At 37.8% G+C, this 19,902-nt stretch overlaps 1 protein-coding gene across 2 annotated transcripts in view; it reads right to left on the bottom strand.

Annotated features, from left to right (window-relative positions):
- Positions 1 to 19,902, bottom strand: part of ANO6 (anoctamin 6) — a 223,348-nt gene that overhangs the window by 87,148 nt on the left and 116,298 nt on the right. For both annotated transcript variants that reach the window (XM_047788025.1, XM_047788026.1), the window contains one exon: positions 8,878 to 9,006. In XM_047788025.1, coding sequence (XP_047643981.1) covers positions 8,878 to 9,006 — 129 coding nt within the window. The remainder of the gene's footprint in view (positions 1 to 8,877; positions 9,007 to 19,902) is intronic.

Raw genomic sequence — 19,902 nt, 5'->3', positions numbered from 1 at the left:
TAAAAGATACAGATTGGCTGAATGGATTCAAAAAGAAGACCCATATATATGCTGCCTACAAAAGACCCACTTCAGATCTAAGGACACATACAATCTTAAAGTGAGGGGATAGAAGAAAATATTACATGTAAATGGAAATTACAGAAAAGCAAGAGTAGCAATACTTAGACAAAGTAGATTTTAAAATAAAGAAGGTCACAAGAGACAAAGAAGGACATTACATAATGATTAAAGGATCAATCCAAGAAGAAGAAATAATACTTGTAAGTATATATGCATCCAACATAGGAGCACCACAATATGTAAGGCAACTACTAACAGCCATAAAAGCAGAAGTTGACAGTAACACAGTATTAGTGGAGCACTTTTTAACACTCCACTTAATGCAATGGACAGAACATCCAGACATAAAATCAACAAGGAAACACAGTCCTTAAATGATACACTAGACCAAATAGACTTAACTGATATCTATAGAACTTTTCATCCCAAAGCAGCAGAGTATACTTTCTTCTCAAGTGCACATGGTACACTCTCCAGGATAGATCACATCTTGGGCCACAGATCAGGCCTTGGTAAATTTTAAAAAATTGAAATTATTTCAAGCATTTTCTCTGGTCACAATGCTATGAGACAAGAAATCAACTGCAAGAAAAAAAACCCAAAAAACAAAAAAACACAGCAAAACCACAAACTCCTGGAAGCTAAACAATATGCTACTAAACAACCAATGGATCACTGAAGAATTCATAGTGAAATTAAAAGATACTTAATTTCTTCAACTACAAGGAAAAAAACAACAACACAGCAAAACCACAAACTCCTGGAAGCTAAACAATGTGCTACTCAACAACCAATGGATCATTGAAGAAATCATGGGAAATTAAAAGATAACTTAGAGACAAATGACAATGAAGATACAACAATCCAAAACCTATGGGGCACAGCAAAAGCAGTTCTGAAAGGGAAGTTTATAGCAATACAATCTTATCTCAGGAAAGAAGAAAAAACTCAAATAAACAACCTAAATTTACACCTTAAACATCTAGAGAAGGAATAACAGACAAAGCCCAAAATTAGTAGAAGGAAAGAAATCATAAAGATTAGAGCAGAGATTAATAACGCAGAGACAGTGCAAACAATTGAGAAGATCAATGAAACCAAAAGTTGGTTCCTTGAAAAGATCAACAAAATTATAAACCTTTAGCCAGACTCATCAAGTAACAAAGGGAGAGGGTTCAAATCAATAAAATTAGAAATGAAAAAGGAGAAGTTACAGAAATACAAAGGATCATGAGAGACTACTATGAGCAATAGTATGCAAATAAAATGGACAACCTAGAAGATATGGACAGATTCTATTTCTTCCTGGTTCAGTCAACCCTCCAAGACTGAACCAGGAAGAAATAGAAAATATGAATAAACCAATCACAAGTGCTGAAATTAAAAACGTGATTAAAAAACTTCCAAAAAAGAAAAGTCTAGGACCTAAAGGATTCTCTGCTGAGTTCTACCAAATATTCGGAGAAGAACTAACATTTCTTCTTCTGAAACTTTTCCAAAAAACTGCAGAGGAAGGAACACTCCCAAGCTCATTCTATGAAGCCACCATCACCCTAATACCAAAACCAAAGAAAGATACCACAAAAAAAGAAAATTACAGGCCACTATCACTGATGAACATAGATGTAAAAATCCTCAACAAGATATTAGCAAATCACATACAAATAAATATTAAAAAGACCATACACCATGATCAAGTAATATTTATCCCAGGGATGCAAGGATTCTTCAACATCCATAAATCTGTCAATGTGATACACCATATCGACAAACTGAAAAAAAACACCATATGATCATCTCAATAGATGCAGAAAAAACTTTTGACGAAATTCAACACCCATTCCTGATAAAAACTCTCCAGAGAGTGGGCAAAGATGGGAACTACCTCAATATAATAAAAGCCATTTATGACAAATCCACAGCGAGCATCATTCTCAATGGTGGAAAATGAAACATTTCCACTAAGTTCAGGAACAAGATAAGGATGTCCACTTTCACCAATATTACTCAACAAAGTTTTGGAAGTCCTAGCCATGACAGTCAGAGAAGAAAAAGAAATAAAAAAGAAATCCAAATTGGAAAAGAAGAAGTAAAACTGTCACTGCTTGCAGATGACATGATACTATATCTAGAAAATCCTAAAGACACTACCAGATAATTATTAGAACTCATCAATGAATTTGGTGAAGTCACAGGATACAAAATTAATACACAGAAATTGATTGCATTTCTATATACTAACAATGAAAGGTCAGAAAGAGAAATTAGCAAAACCATCCTATGTACCATCACATCAAAAGGAATAAAATACCTAGGAATAAACCTAGCCTAAAGAGACGAAAGAATTGTACTGTAAAAACTGTAAGGCACTGATGAAAGAAATCAAAGAAAACACAAATAGATGGAAAGATATACCATGCTCTTGGATTGGAAGAATCAAGATAGTCAAAATGACAGTATGACCTAAGGCAATCTACAGATGCAATAAAAGCCCTATCAAATTACCAATGACATTCTTTACAGAATTAGAACAAAATATTTTAAAATTTACATAGAAACACAAAAGACCTTGAATAGCCAAAGCAATATTGAAAAGAAAAAAAGGACCTGGAGGAATCAGGCTCCCTGACTTCAGAGTACTACTCCAAAATCATCAAAGCAATATGGTAATGGCACAAAAACAGAAAGATAAATCAATGGAATGGGATAGAAATCCCAGAAATAAGTCCAAGCATGTATAGTCAACTAATCTATGACAAAGGAGGCAAGGACATACAGTGGAAGAAAATCTCTTCAATAAATGGTTCTGGGAAAACTGGACAACCGCATGTTAAGAGAATGAAATTAGAACATTTTCTAACACCATACACAAAAATAAACTCAAAATGGATTAAAGACCTAAATGTAAGGCCAGATACTATAAAACCCCTGGAGGAAAACACAGGCAGAATGTTCTTTGACATAAATCACAGCAATATCTTGTTTGACCCACCTCCTAGAATAATGACAATAAAGACAAGAATAAACCAATAGGAACTAATTAAACTCAAAAGCTTCTGCACAGCAAAGAAAACCATTTAAAAAATGAAAAGACAACCGACAGAATGGGAGAAAATCTTTGCAAATGATTCAGTCAAAAAAGTTTAATCTCCAAAATATTCGAACAACTCACACAACTCAACAACACCAAAACACAAGGAACCCAATCAAAAAATGGGCAGAAGACCTAAACAGACATTTCTCCAAAGAAGACATACGGATGGCCAGTGGACACATGAAAAAATGCTCAACATCACTAATTATTAGAGAAATGCAAATCAAAACTACAGTGAAGTACCACCTTACACCAGTTAAGAGTGGCCACCACTAACAAGTCAAAAAACAACAAATGCTGAAGAGGATGTGGAGAAAAGGGAACCTTCCTTCACTGTTGGTGGAAATGTAAATGGGTACAACCACTATGGAAAACAGTATGGAAGTACCTCAGGAAACTAAATATAGAACTACTATATGATCTAGCAGTCCCACTCCTGGGCATATATTCAGACAAAATTTTCATTGAAAAAGACACATGACAAAAAAAAAAAAAAGAAGAGAAGAAAAAGATACATGCACCCATATGCTCATTGAAGCTCTATTCACAATAGCCAAGACGTGGAAACAACCCAAATGTCCATGACAGATGAATGGATTAAGAAGATGTGGTACATATATACAATAGTATACTACTCAGCTATAAAAAAGGACAATGCCATTTGCAGCAACAATGGATGCAACTAGAGACTCTCATACTGAGTGAAATAAATCAGAAAGAGAAAGACAGACACCATATGATATCACTTACATGTGGAGTCTAAAATACGGCACAAATGAACTCTCTATAAAATAGAATCAGATCATGGACATGAAGGACAGAGTGTTTGCTGGGGGGAGGGAGTGGGATGGATTGGGAATCTGAAGTTAGTAGATGCAAACTCTTGCATTTGGAGTGGATGAGCAATGAGATCCTGCCGTATAGCACAGGGAACTATAGCCAATCACTTGTGATAGGAACATGATGGAGGATCATGTAAGAAAAAGAACATATATATGTGTTTGTGTGTATAACTGGGTCACTTTGCTGTACAGCAGAAATTGACAGAACACTGAAAATTAACTATAATAAAAAAACAAAAATAAATAAAATGCATCTGACAATAGCAAAAATATTAATAGTTAATGAAAATGTATCAGATTCTCCTAGATATTATAAAACTTTATTAAAGAATGTAAAACCTCAATAAATGGAATGATGCCTGTGTTTATCATATTAGAATTTTCTGATGCACTATTAGCCATTTCCAAAGAGATCTCATCTAGCTTCTAAGTAAACAGTTCTAAGCCTCATGATAACTCATTGAAAATAATGCATAACAGTTTAAAAAACTCACAGGATCTGTAACCAGTTAGTCAGTTGACTCACATTATTTAAATGTTTGGATATAATTTAATTCAATCACTCACCTTTTGAAAATCTCTTATTCTACAGTCTCCACTGGCCAGAATCTTCTAAAGAATTCTTTTTTTTAAATAATGATTTTTATTTTTTCCATTATGATTGATTTACAGTGTTCTGTCAATTTCTATTGTACAGCAAAGTGACTCAGTCACACATATATACACAGTCTTTTTCTCACATTATCCTCCATCATAAATGACTAGATATAGTATTAAAGAGTTCTTAAGGTCAGATATATAATACAAATTTATACTCCCATATATAAACTTCTCATCAGCTTCGAGGAAATATATTTTCTATCAACTTTTAGAATTGGATTCTACTGATTTAAAAAGTAAACAAATAATAACATATTCAGGATTCCTTACCCTGTTTTTGTACTATCCAGACTTTTCTAGCCTCTTTCCCATCATCTGAATTACATATTACTTGGTCATAAATACATCTATTTGAAGAGAGATCAAGTGTAAGACAAAACGAAATTCACAATAGATGAGTTCTGCCACTTGTTAACAGTTCTGGATAAAGGAAATAGAAGAAAGAAGCATTACTAACAAGACTGAGCAGAAAGAGTTGGAGAAGCATATGAGAATTTGTTTTATTTAAAATATTTTTCTCTTCACAATACAGATCAATATTTAGATATGTTTAACCCTGTGCTATGCATACTTGCTGACTGCCTACTCAACAGTTGCTCTCTCCTTCATTTCCAAGAAAAGCCTGATGGTTGTTCAGATGTTGGATGATCAGGTGACTCAAGAGATGAAAGGCTAGTCCCCAATATTCTATGCTAATAATGGTAATTCCACTCATCTAGCAGTAGTTGGTTTAGGAATAGATCTTTGACTTTTAAACAGTGAAAGTTAAGTCTGCCCTTCTAAGGGGAGCTTTCTTACCCCTTCAAAAAGGACTGTGAGAAAGGGTGTTCACTCTTTCTGCCCCTGGATACCTGGAAACACAGCCACTATCTTGCAAGAAAGTGCAGCCGGTTTAAGAACAGCCAGTATTCTGAGGATGGCAGGGCGGAAGGAAAGAATGAAGCTCGAGTACTGATGACCCCATTAAGCCAATAAATTATCTAATTTAGAAATGCTCCTATTTCTGGGCTATTTCTTACATGAATTATCATTTCCTTTTACCATGTAAGCCATTTTGTGTTTATTTTTCCCATTACTTGAAGTAAAAAAGACATTCAGACTGATTCTGTGCCATGGATGGCAGTATTGGCTAAACTCACACGCATTATTGGAACAAATTATGATCATCCCCATGTGTGATCTAAACTTAAATGGTTTATGCTTTTTAAAGGAAGGTGTGAGGTTCTGAGGTGGTTTCACTATTATAATGGGAAAAGGTTACATGATATTTGGAGGTTTGGCTAGGGAAATAATTTCTCTTTTGCTCATATGAATATGCAGCCTTTTATTCCTCAATGTGTTTGATGCTTCTTGTCCTGTCACTTCGGTCTTTTCTCCACTTCAAACAAAGAATTTAACAATACTTTTTAAATCAGCCCCTGGGGCAAAGTCAACCTTGATGTTGTCTTAGGAAATCAATATGATTTACACACATTTTTTTTTTCCCCCTCTCAAAGAAAACAGAATTTGGAAATTGCCTTTCCTTGGTGCTGCCCTAAATCCTGAATACTGCCTGACAGGGAGTATGACACAACTCACAAATGTCTTTCCAATTAATAAAAATGTGATTCCAAAGCTGAGCTTTGAATTCTACTGCAGTCTAAAGTAGTATGTACAAATAGATACTCGAAACACTTCAAAGCACAGCTTGTGAAAACAAATGTCATGGTATATCCATCCATGATTTCAGGAAGTGCCAATTTTTTTTTTTAAAGCATTATTTATTTACTAATTTATTTTTTCTTTTTTTGGCTGCTCTGAGGCATATGGAGCTCAGATCCGAGCCACAGTTGTGACTTAATGCCATGTCCTTTAACCTGCCTCCTGGTGCTGCAGAGGACTGCCCATCCCATTGCACCACAGCAGGAACTCCAGGAAGTGCCAAAACTAATGATGATTTCTTTTTTCCTCTTGATTTATGAGTTACTGTGGACCTATGTTCCTGTGCAAAGCAAATGCAGACCTTATGAATAACGTACACAGCTCTAGGGATCCTTTACCACTGCCAAGAAGCTCTTGTCTAAAACTAGAACTATTTCCTCTCTACTTTAATGAATTAGACGTAACTTACTTTATATAGTGTTCAATTCAGTTCCGCTGGCATATGAATGTTTAATGGATATTTGATGATGGTGCCCATGACTGCACAGAAGATATCTTATTGTTCAGAGGAAAATGGTAAACTACTCTAAGCTATTTTACTGTAGTGATAAAATTATAATAATAACAGAAGGAAGCAGGCCTTTTCGTACCAGTATATTGTTCTAACAAAATCCCCAATAAAAGGCATGAGAATTAACATCTATTATCTAATATGTGCTGATAATTTCTGTAACATCTCTATATACTATTTTATTTAATCCTAAACATAATCCTATAGACTAGGTATTGGGAGTCCCATTTTCCTAAATCTAAAATGCCACTGGTAATATAGGCAGCCAATATTTTAGGTACCAAAAAGAAAACATTCAGCCAATGAAATTACGATACACAATTTTTAAGATGTACCCTGATTTCAGAGATATCAAAATGTAAAAATAACAGGCATCTCAAAAGTAATAATAAAATATGATATTGATAAGAAAATTCACCAATCACACAGTCAGTTAGCAGCTGTGGCAAAGACGAGCCGCTGTCCACCAAAAACTCATGTTCCCTTCCAGAGCATGGCGTTCCTACTGAGAAATGGCTATCCAGCCAGAAACCATACTTTCCACCTTCCAGAATTCTGACCAATAGCATGTGAACACAACTAACCGTCAGCTCCAATCCAAAGAGGTAAAGAAGCACAAGTATTTTATCTTCTCTCTCATCCCATCCACCATTTACTGATGCTCCTAGAAACTATCTATTGAATACGGCAAAGCCTCTGGGTCAGCCTGGGTCCCGAATGACTGCAAGGAACAAAGCCCCACTTGTACCCCAAACCACTGCGCCAAACAGGGAGGCCACATTTGATTGACACGAGCAATAAATGAACTTTTATTTTGTTAAGCCACTATAATTCGAGGCTGGTGTTCCATCAACTAGAATTACTCAAAATAATACAGTGGCAGCATTAGAATTTGAGTGTTGCATTCCAAAGCCTGGGCTCGTTCTGCATCCATGCAAATACAAGCCTTCATAACCTACCCTCTCCAAAACAAACACAAAAACAAAATAAAACAGGACTGATTGCTTCATTGTGAGCAGGTTTCATCATTTGGTTTTGAAAGAACAGGCAGGAATCAATAGATTGAAGAATGATATATTTCAGAGAATAAGTCCAGAGAAGGACAAATGAATAGCTGTGTGTGTGGAATAGCGCTAATTTGAGAAAAAACAAAAACAAAGAATGAGGGAGTGATGTTCAAAGGGGGTAAAGTGACACTTGGACATATGCTTTCTTTTTTGTCTGTTTTAGTCTAATGCAACTTGGGTTCAGGTAAAGAAGTTCCAGGCCATTGTTACAGCTTAGCCTTCTAGACGGCTTGATATCTTGAGGTAAGATGGCCCCGTTGCCTGAAAGAGCTTGAAGCAAAGTAAAGACCAGGAGCAGCCTGAGGGGCAATGAAGGAAAGGGATGGAAGGGAGGTGACAGAAAACAGCAGAAGTCAAGAACACAGGTTCTGGACTCAAGACAAAAGTTTGAACCGTAGCTCCACCAATTCTTACGCTAGAATCCATGACCTTGAATAATCATTTAACCTCGCTAGGGGTCAAGTCTGTCATCCCAGAATGGTATGATAATAAAAGGTACCTCCGAGAATGAAATGAGAAAATGAAAATGTACGCACAATGAGCGTGTCACCTGTGAGTTAGCACACCCTGCATGCAGGTGGTTATTATACTTGCTGTCATTATTCACCATTAGTTTCTTTTCATTTCTAGTCACAAACAGCCAAGTGTGCTTTTAATGCAAATTTCTTCTACAGATAGAAAGTGCAATTCTTCGGAAGAAAGTCTGTCTTCTGCTTGAGAACCTGAGGAAGTTTCTGTTTTAAACTTAAAAAAAAATTTTTCTGTTACCATGCCTTGAGGGAATGATAAACAGAGAAAATATGAAGGTATGTTTGTTGTATGATATTTCAAACCCCAGTTCCACTTGATTGCTTACATAAAAAGAGCACTTTATTTTTTTTCATTTCACAATATTGTAAGGAAAAAAAAGAAAGGAAAATAGGATTACAAAAAACTTACCCTTTGTTTTTCATTTGAACCCTTTTTATTGGTCTCTTTTCTGCGTTCATCTTCATACACTAGAACAAAGTCGATCCTTCGCTGGCCATCGTTAAAAAAGAGGGAGTCAGGTTTTCCATTAAATTCTTCCTGTGTAGAATAAAAAAAATTTTTTTAATAGTTTTTTTGAAAAGCATCATTTATAAGTGTTTATTTTTTAGCTTTAATAGGTACATCAATACCTTCATAGAGAAAGAGAAAGACATCCATTACTAGTTGCTTGACCAAGAGGACATGGTCACCGTGACCTCTGCAAGCATAGTCTGTTCTCAATGAGAGGCAGCCCTTGAATAGAGCAGGTTAGCATTAGTCTACAAATGTATGGGGAAAATCAGCATTATGCATGTAACACAATTACCCCAGAATTATTCCCACCTCAGAGAGCAAAAGGAGTATCAAGTTTGGAAAGGAACACAGCAACCAGACATGACTATCTGAAGGAACGATCGAAGTGCATTTAACAAGAGAAAAAACAATCTAAGACACAGCATTGCTGACGAAAGCCTCATCCTTTCCCTGTCCTATTATCTAACCTTTCCATCAATTTTCATGACTGCGCCCTGGACTTCTCACTTTATACAAAGTATCATTTTATAACCTTAAACAAATGCCAGAAAATGCTTTGATACACAAATAGAGATGCTAGTTATTGGTATTTGTCCCCAAATCCATACAAGATACCCCCTCACTCCGAGCAAGAAAAAGAAACAAAATCCCAGCAATAAGAACAAATAAATGAGACTTTAATTTAGAGCTTAAAAGCCTCATGGCTTAAAAACAAAGATATAATGGCAGAACACAGGCCATTACAGTTTAAAACAATCTCTATTACCATTAGAAATCGGATGGAATTGTTTTATTTTCGCTTTAAGAAAAGATTTGAGTTTGTGTTTCTCACACTGCTGGTCAGGAAGCTTAAGTGAATTTTGTTGTTTAAGAATCAGGATGCTTTTTAACTGACTAAGTAAGACTTAAAATATTTTCTAATTTTCTTTCATTAAAAATTCATGGGGAGGTTGTCTTTCACAGTCATTTGGTTGAACTTTTCAATCATTAAATGTAATTAATTCTCCTCTGCATCCAGTGTCAGCCCACAAATCATCTTAAGTTTACGACCTGCACTTTCTCGTTTTCTTGTATTTTTTGCTAAACTTATACAACCTGATCCTTGTCATTTCTTTCCTCTTTTCCACCACAGAGAAGCTAAAGGTTATTAACAATAGTCCAAGCTCCTTCCGACTGGCGAGTTATTCCACCTGCAGAACACATCTTGCCTGGGCAACCGGACGGCACCTTCACCGTGGTTGCATTTAACCAGAGATCCTCACCACCGGCAGTGTGACTTGGCCTGAGACCGTTCCCAGCCAGCATGCTGAGGGGCCAGGAAGACACACATCAATGTCCCAGGCTGATGCCACTACCAAATTCTTTTCTTTGTAATTTCACCTCTTTACAACCAGTAAACTTTAAGAGTATTTAAAGCTATACAAGCCATAGAAAACAAGCTTATGGTTACCAAAAGGGGAAGGGGGGATAGAGAGGAGGGGTAAATAAAGAGGCTGGGATTAATATATACATACTGCTATATGCAAGACAGATAATCAAGAAGGCCCTACTGTATAGCCTAGGGAACTATGCTCACTATTTTGTAATCACCTGTAAGGGAAAAGAATATATGTATACACACACACACACACACACACAAAATGTTGCATATAACTGATAACTGAATAACTGCATTGTATACCTGAAATTAATACAACATTGTAAATCAACTTCACTGCAATAATTAAAAAATAAGTTCATTAAAAATTTAAAAATACATTAAGAAAAAACTATACAAAAATGCTAACACCTATCTTTCCTTCAGCCACAGCGTCCTTGAGGCCCCCTTTTTTAATTTCCCTTCGTTTCAATGAAGATACTCCTATTGGTGACAACCTGGGCAGTTGCTAGCGGAAAAAATGTGTGCAGAGGGAAACAAATATGAGGCAAAGGGGACGTGGGGTAGGGTGGAATTTAGTCACAAAAACCTGGTCTTCATCACAGAGTCTGAAACATGGACAACGACAGCGTGTTCTCCGGAGCCCGTGTTCTGTTGCCTTTGGTGGCATCCAGCAGGAGCTCGTTGGAGTTGAGTCTGCAGAACGAGGCTGGGAATGAGAAGCACATCTGCACACGGCTCCAGGCATTCTCTTCTGCCCAGCCCTTGCTCCGCCACACAGGTTGGCAGCCACTCCCGCACAATCTGGTCTGGTCTGCACGCGACCGCTCCGGTGAGATAGAAGACCACGGCCTTTGGAGGAAAACCCCACTGGCCTGGCAAGAGTCGTCTGCGTGAAATAACTAGGTCAGACTCTGATACGGTGTTATTAGAATGCAGTGCCAAGGGAAGAGTGCCAATTCTGTACCGCTGTGAAATCCAGGGTTCCCATCTCTTGGCAAACAACATTCCTCGGGGTGACTGAGAAAAGGGGAGAAACAAAACGTTGGGCTGGAAAGGATATCTAACCAACAAGGGAACTGGCCCAAATTAGACTGATTTATGAACAAAATTGTGCTGTTTAAACAAAAGAAAAAAAGACTTGATTTTTTTCAGTTATAAGCTCCACTATAAGCCTAGCTCATCCAGCAGATATTGATATGACAAAAAAAAAAAAAAAACACCAAACTTTAAAAATAATCCCTCTTCTAAAGTTTTTAAGTAAAGTTTTAATAGTTTCCTAGGATACACATTTTCTTTCTTCCTTCCTTCCTTTCCTTCCTTCCTCCCTCCCTTCTCTTTCTTTCTTTCCTTTCTTCCTTCCTTCCTCCCTCCCTCCAGCTTTCGGAAGTTCCCAGGCCAGGGACTGAACTCATTCCAAGGCCAGATCCTTAACCTGCTGTACCACCAGGAAACTCCCTTGATAATCTTTATATAACTGATTATTCAGAGATGAGTTATTGTAGTCCTGACATCTATGCCTTCTCTTGGAGTCTACTCAAAATTTGATCTTTAGGCTTTTCTACCCCATCAAACGGCACCACGATGAAATACAAAACAGAACAAAACCCCCAAAACCTTGAAAGCCAGTCCTTCCTGTTCAGCAGCTTAAATTTGAAAACACTTTAAGAGATGCTTTAAAGTTTATCATGTCCAATCATTTTAGAGATCAGAGCTTATGTATGGTTACTGACTTTCCTGCTGGTGAATTTATTCTTATACTCATCAGAGTAACTTACTAGCTGTTCTCCTGAGGGACTTAGGCAACTGTCTTCAATGCCAAGGAAGCTAACAAAGTCTCTATCTGTTAATACTTCTTTCTTCCTGGGAAAATATAAAAAAAATTTCTAATTACTAATCTGCAACTTCTAATTTCTAATCTGGACTCCAGAGTATGTTTTATCTCTTTGTAGCCAATGCCTTCATGGTCCTGAGGATACTAAATTCCACCAATTTAGCATTCATTTACTCATTTGCAGCAACCTGACTTAGAGCTGTATTTAAAGACTACAGTGATTAAAAAGACTACCTATGTCCATCCATCATTACATCACAATAAGCAAAAGCAATGCTACCAACCACTTCAAAAGAGTGACCTGACCACCTCTGTCTTTGGCTGTTGGCTTTGACATTTTACACTTGGGAAGAATAGGAGACATGCTTGGTCCGAACAAGCGGAGATCTGAGAAATCAGTGCCTGGCAGAGTCCTGCAGGAGCGAAGGAATAAGAAAGGCAGGGTGTGATGCACCCAAGTGATGGCTTTTCTCCTCCTTTTATGTAGAAGGCATCTCCTTCAACAAAAGAGCCCAAAGGCGGAGGGTCCTTCTTAACCAAATCAGGATAAAAATGCAAGCAGCAAAATCACTCTGCCGGAAACTGAGGATTCAACTAAACTCAGAAACTAAACAAACAAACAAAAACCCCAGAAAGTTCCCCAAAGCAAAGCTTGAATCTGCCAGCAACTCTTCATATAACATTTACGTTGTATTCACAACTATTTACATAGCACTTATATTGTATTAGTTATTACAGATTAAAAGACATGGGAGGAGGTGTGTGGGTTATACACAAATGTGATAGCATTTTATATATAGGACTTGAGCATCTGAAGATTTTGGTATCTGCAGGGGGTCCTGGAACCAACCCACCGTGAATACCAAGGGATGATTGAAATTACTTGATTGGGAAACTTCTCATAAGTAATCTTAGAACGCAAGAAGGTTCTGGACTTCTCCTTGTAGTAGGATGCTTTGGTTGTATGAAGGGTCACACAGTGATTTCATGATGTTTGTCTTCTGGGTGGAGACAAAGGGCTGGGGAAGGAAAGGACCTGGGGAAACAGCTGCCTGAGTGTAACTGCTCCCTGGCATTTGGATCAGTCAGAGAAGAGCACCCCATCTTGCTAAGTGCCCTCCTGGAGTCTCTGGACATCAGTACTTAGTGAGTCAAGGAAATAATTCACTGCCCAACATCTGCCCAGCCTCACACTTCTCAAGTGTCTGCAAAACACTTCCTCAAAATAAATCCTGCACAGCCAAGATGGGAAGTTTCATTTTACAAGAGAAGCATCTACTCCTTGAGTTTAAAATGCTGATTTAAATGATCTGTCCAATATCTGGATACAAAGCAATCAGACTAGGATCTTGGCTCAAACGATAGTTTATGGGAAGGGATGTTGGAAACTTGCCTTGGATGACAAGTGATATCATCTGATTTTATCTCTAGAATTTACAGTCTACTCCAGCCCTGATATGGTTGGAATGAGAGAGCATTCTGGGCTTTTCTGCCTTAGTCGTCTCAAACTTTACACACAGCAGGCCACAAGAGGGGTTCCCTGATGGCCTAGTGATTAAGGATCTGGCCTTGTCATTGCTGTGGTGTGGGTTTGATCCCTGGCCTGGGATCAAATATATGCTAAGGGCGCAGTCAAATACCAACAACAACAAAACCCAAAGCGGGACATGAGAAAGGCTTATTTTCTAATGATAGTTGAGGAATTACACTTTGGAAAATAAACAATAGGAAAATACTCACATAATCAATTGAAAGAGCAACTGATAAGTGAATGCGGAAAAAACATGTGGCTCTTTCGGTCTTTAAGACTAGCGAAACCAAGTAGTTAATTCCAAGGAGAACACAGCAGAAAAGTACAGTCATTGAAAACTAAAGTGAAAACATAGGAATGTCATTTTTCAGAAAACCCTGAATCCCTGCACATAGCAAGTTTTCGGGAAACAGACGTTTAGAGGCAAGGCCTTTATGTCAATACTGAGATTCCGCAAAATATGATACATAATGAAAATTTACTTATTCAGCATGCAGTTATAAATGCGATACATTCTCATGTTTTCCCTAACTGCAGCCAAGTCCAGGCAGATTCAAGGTATACGTTACAGAGGGAACTGCTTATTCTTTACATAATTGTGCTAAATTACTGCAAGAGATAGCAGAGACAAGGTCAATTTTTATCTCTTTGATTATTCAGATCATCTTCTCAGCCTCTAAGAACACTCGATGGCGAGAAAATGCAAAGTACCAGGAGACAGGCCAAGAACTACAGGCATGGAAGGCCTGATGGGAATGAAGTGGAAAGGGTGTTTGTTTAAGGAGGAGGGTGTGTCCAGAAGTGAGGCCTCTATAATCTGTTGAGTTCAGTGTGTCAGGCTATTCCAAGGACATCCCTTGTTGGTGACTCTGTGACAATCAGGGTGAACCCAGGAGTGACCCAGAATGATATCTGTACAAATCACACTATCTCCTTCCCCACTCTGTCAACCACACTATCAACTTCTGAAGGTTCCATCTTCTACCCTGAGTTCTCTGCTGAGTGTCTGCATTTAGCAGGAGCTTGGTTTACTTTTTCTTTAGCAAGAATAAAAAAAAAAAAAATTTCCTGATGATAAAAGTCATATATACTCAATACAAAAAAATTCTCAAGATACAGAGAAGTATAAAGGAATAAATAAAAGCCAGAGTTCCCGGGGTGGCGCAGTGGTAATGAACCCAACTAGGATCCATGAGGATGCAGGGTGGATCCCTGGCCTTGCTCAGTGGGCTAAAGATCCGGCATTGCTGTGAGTTGTGGTGTAGGTCACAGATGCAACTCAGATCCTGTGTGGCTGTGGTGTAGGCTGGCAGCTGCAGCTCTGATTCGATCCCTAGCCTGGGAACTTCCATATGTCATGGTGTGGCCCTAAAAAGACAAAAACACATAAACAAACAAAAAGAATAAATAAAAGTAATCCCATCTCCCAAAGATGAGCTGAGCTTTTTAATAGTTTTAGATCTCTCTCTCATATTCACATACACACAAACTCACAGGCACATTAACTAAAATGATGCTATACTACACATCCTGTTTTATAAACACCCATCACAGACATTTTTCAAGCTTAATATAAAGCTCTGCATCATCATGTTTAATAGCTGCAATATAATTTAGTTAAACAGCTCCTCCACTGATGAAAGTTGTTTCCAATTTGTTGCTTTTACAAACACTGCTGTGATGAGCATTTTTGTACACATGAGTCTGTGCACATGTTCAACGACGATAGGGCTAAATTCTAGAAGCAGATTTTAAGGGACATGGCCTTTTTAGAGGTTTCTTAATACATACATACATACATATATATATATATATATATATATATATATATATATATATATATATATAAAACTAAACTATCATCCAAAATATTTATAAAAATGAACACTCCACCAGCAGGCCATGAAAGTGCCTTTCCCTTGCTGGATTTCATTCTTTTTCACTTTTCCCATGACAGTCAATGTATTTTTTTCTCATTTGCACCTTTTAATTAGAGGGCATGGATATTTTAATGGTTACTACCCAACTGAATTACTGCTTTTCTAAATGGCAATTACTTTTCTTGACCTAATAGCACTGTCTTATTATTTAATCCCTTTCCAGTAGATTCTCTTGGGTTTTACGGATGAGATCTAAAGGCCACCCAGGCAAACAAGCAAGTGGGTGCATGGTAATACAGAGGCAGCCCACACAGTTACTTCCTGAAAAGAAAAGAAACAAACACTCCTGGGCACTGGGTACCAGCCCTGGGTTCACCGATGCTGGCGTGTTTTCTGAAACGGAGACGTTTAACTGGAACAGGTGATACTAGTGTTAGAAGGTCACTGCATCCTGGACATACTTTCCATGACAGTTTACATGCTACCAAATATCAGTATATATTTTGACTCATATGTCTTTAAAATATAGAACTTACTGCTTAGTTTAGAAATGATTTCCGTTGCAATTTAAAAACTAAAGAACAAAGTCTTGAAAAATCATCTTGATATTTGTAAACAACTACAACTAGTTTCCAAATAGTGGAACTATTTTCAGTCATTTCCCGTCAGAAATAGATGGAATTCATAATACTAGATTGCGCCCTGAAATTGCTGATGCTGCTGTGGCTTCTTTTTTTTTTTTTTTCTTTTTATTATACACATGAGGGAATGTTCGCATGCCAACGGCTTCCTGATTTGGTATATGCATTTTGCTTTTGTTTCCCTTTGCCTTGTTAAAATAAACTCTAGGGTTCTATTATTAGAACATCACGTTTCAAAGGCAGGGTGAGGGTGAAGGCATAATGCTTCAAGCATAATTACTGTTAAATATTTTCCTGAAGCCTGTGCCAAGGAAGCAGCAGTTTTAGCAAGTAGAATTCTCATTTGTTTTAAATATTATATTCTTAAAATTTATGAGCTAGGCTAGAGGAAATATGGAAATAGAACTTTGGAATGACCTTTAAAATAAAACTTCCCTAAAAGGAGTTAAATAAGCAGGGCAGACAATAAGTTTTCTATTTCGGGAAGATGCTTAGTTAGGAGCCTTAGAGAAGAGGGACTCTGAGTGAACTTTTCTTAAACCCACAGTTAGAGCTAGGATTGGGATCTGCATTTGCATGACTACAAACTTGTTCTGCTTCTCTGTTATCCCACAGGTGTTTCATCATTAAAAAACTTTTTTTTTTTAAATTTCATTTATTTATCTCAGCCATGCTTGGAAGTTCTTAGTCCAGAGATCAAACCTGCCTAACAGCTGTGACCTGAGCCAAAACAATGACAAAGATGGATCCTTAACCTGCTGCACCACGGGAGAACTCCCATTTAACCATTTAAAAACCTCTATTTTTTTCCCGTTGTGGCTCAGTGGTTAACGAATCCGACTAGGAACCATGAGGTTGCCGGTTCGATCCCTGGCCTTGCTCAGTGGGTTAAGGATCTGGCGTTGCTGTGAGCTGTGGTGTAGGTTGCAGACGCGGCTCGCGGCTCGGATCCCGCATTGCTGTGGCTCTGGCGTAGGCCGGTGTCTACAGCTTGGATTCAACCCCTAGCCTGGGAACCTCCATATGCTGCCAAAGCAGCCCAAGAAATGGCAAAAAGACAAAAAATAAAAAATAAAAATAATCTCCATTTAGCTTTCCTTAAAAGTGATCTGCAGACCCCTATGTTCATTGCAGCACTATTTACAATAGCCAAGACATGGAAACAGCCTAAATGTCCATCAACAGATGAATGGATTAAGAAATGTGGTACATATATACAATGGAACACTACTCAGCCCTAAAAAGGACAAAAATAATGCCATTCGCAGCAACATGGATGCAACTAGAGATTCTCATACTAAATGAAGTCAGTCAGAAACAGAGAGACAAATACTATATGATATCAGTTATATTTGGAATCCAAAATATGGTACAAATGATCCTATCTACAAATGGAAAGATCATGGACAGGGAGAGCAGACTTGTGGTTGCTGGGGAGGGGCGGAGGGGAAGTGGGATGAACTGGGAGTTTGGGGTTGGTAGATGCCAACTATTACACTTGGAATGGATAAACAACCATGGATTCTTACTGTATGTATGACTAGGTCCCTGTGCTGTATAGCAGAACTTGACACAACACTGTCAATCTACACTCTAATAAAAGAAGTCATCTGCAGAAAAGAAGAGAAACAAGTATAGAAAGTGGTTGTTTTCTTACTTTTCCTTTTCTAGAAGAGGGCGGCATCTATCTGCACTGCTCTCATCTGGCAGTGGTTAACACTGGTGAAAGAAGTGTGGGTGCGATTAAGCTGTAAGATATTCCCAATAAAGTCAGGAACGACAAAGTGATGGATGTGATAAAACAAGACCAGTGGTTGTGAGAGGACTTTCGTGAGAGAATGAGTAACCTCTTGGAGGCTGACCTCTTAGGATCTCCATATCCCTAAAGTGTCTTGCTTTGCTTTTATCTAATATGGATTCGACATCAATCCATTTACCTTAAACTTTTTAAAAGCTATTAGCATTTTCAGTGTGACCATCTCCTGAGGAAGAACATGCAGTAGGTTTTCCATGCAGGCAAAACTGTTGTCCTAAAGGACACTTTTTGATCTTTAAGAAAGAGCTCCCAATCTCATACTCTGGAATCAGTCAGAACCAAAATAATATTCCTCCAACCAAATCCTTCATGACTTAATGGACTTTCACAGTATTCTCTCTACAATTTTAAGATCCTTACTCTTAAGGAATAATAATTTTAGCTTGACTTCATAACCATAGGTTTCCCTCCACTTAACCTTTTGTTCCTGTTCATTAATCTTATTTCAATAGCATATCTATGTTCAGTTCTTGGAAAATTAACTGGTTACGACTCAAACATTTTACTGGGTAGTTCCCATTCACCAAATCCATAGCTATGAACTGCCTCCTTTTCTCTATCCCGTGAGGTGCGTGGGAGCCGGGTTACCAGTCCCTGAGATTTTAGGCTTTTGAATAAAGGGCTAATCTCAAAACATGTGATTATAATCTGAGAATAAACAGAAAAGGGAGTCTGAAGCTACTGCTATTCAGCCTGGTGAGCTGAACAAGATACAGAAGGTTTAACTGAGAGAGAAACTATGGCAACACGTGTTCAGCTCTTTTCCAGGTTCCTGTGTGATTCTTCTTCTGCAGATTCCCTCAAAGCTACAATCCATTATTCTCAGAGAGCTCTTCATCTTTCCCAGGAGGTTTCCATTTCCAGTCTAAGAACTGCCCTGAGTTATTTCCAGCTGCTCAGGGTTGGCGGCACAATCGTCTCGTCATCAACTGTGTCTCCTCTGGACTCTCATGTCCCATGTGTGCCTTGGCCACAATCTTCTCAGGTCACTTCTCTGGGAATTGATGTTTGCAACCTCATTCAGAGCCAAGAGGTAGAAAAACAAATCAGAGCATCTAGTGCCCAGCAAAGCAAAGGATTGTGACAACTCCTATTAGTTGGTTAATGCTCTCTTAAAGATATTACTTTTCCTCTCTAACTCAAGGAGTTTACAGAAATGGCTGTTCTTTTTTGTATCAAAAGAATGCGCAGATGTTTCCAAAACAAAATTTAAAAAAAACCAAAAAAACAAAAATGACTCATTTAAAACGATGACACAAAGTTGTTTTAAACTGACTACAGATAATAAATAACACTTTACAATATCCTCCTCCCATCAATTATCAGGAAATTGCAAGAAATAAAGTACTCTGAGGAAATGAGTTTTCAGATGAACTTTATGCCAGTTTTAAAAAGGTTACTTCAACCATTTTGTGCTTAAAATTTTCTCAAATATAGTAAACAATAGTTTTTGATTTTATTTTTTTTTGGTCTTTTTTTTTTTTAGGGCCGCACCCATGGCATATGGAGGTTCCCAGGCAAGGGGTCGAATCAGAGCTATAGCCACTGGCCTACACCAGAGCCACAGCAACATAGGATCCGAGCTGTGTCTGCGACCTACACCACAGCTCACAGCATCACTGGATCCTTAACCCACGGAGTGAGGCCAGGGATGGAACCTGTGTCCTCATGAAAGCTAGTCAGATTCGTTTCCACTGAACCATGACGGGAACTCTTATTTTTTAATTTCTTAGAAGATATTGAACATAACTCTTATTACTATTATTACTGTTACTACTACTATTGTTATTATTATTAAGGAGGGAAAAATGAAGGGAGCCCAAAATAAGAATAAAGAGCA

The sequence above is a fragment of the Phacochoerus africanus genome, chromosome 7 (genome assembly GCF_016906955.1).
Source record: "Phacochoerus africanus isolate WHEZ1 chromosome 7, ROS_Pafr_v1, whole genome shotgun sequence".
NCBI classification, from domain to species: domain Eukaryota; kingdom Metazoa; phylum Chordata; class Mammalia; order Artiodactyla; family Suidae; genus Phacochoerus; species Phacochoerus africanus.
The sequence above is the reverse complement of the archived record's forward strand: the minus strand, read 5'-3'. Positions and strand labels throughout refer to the sequence as shown.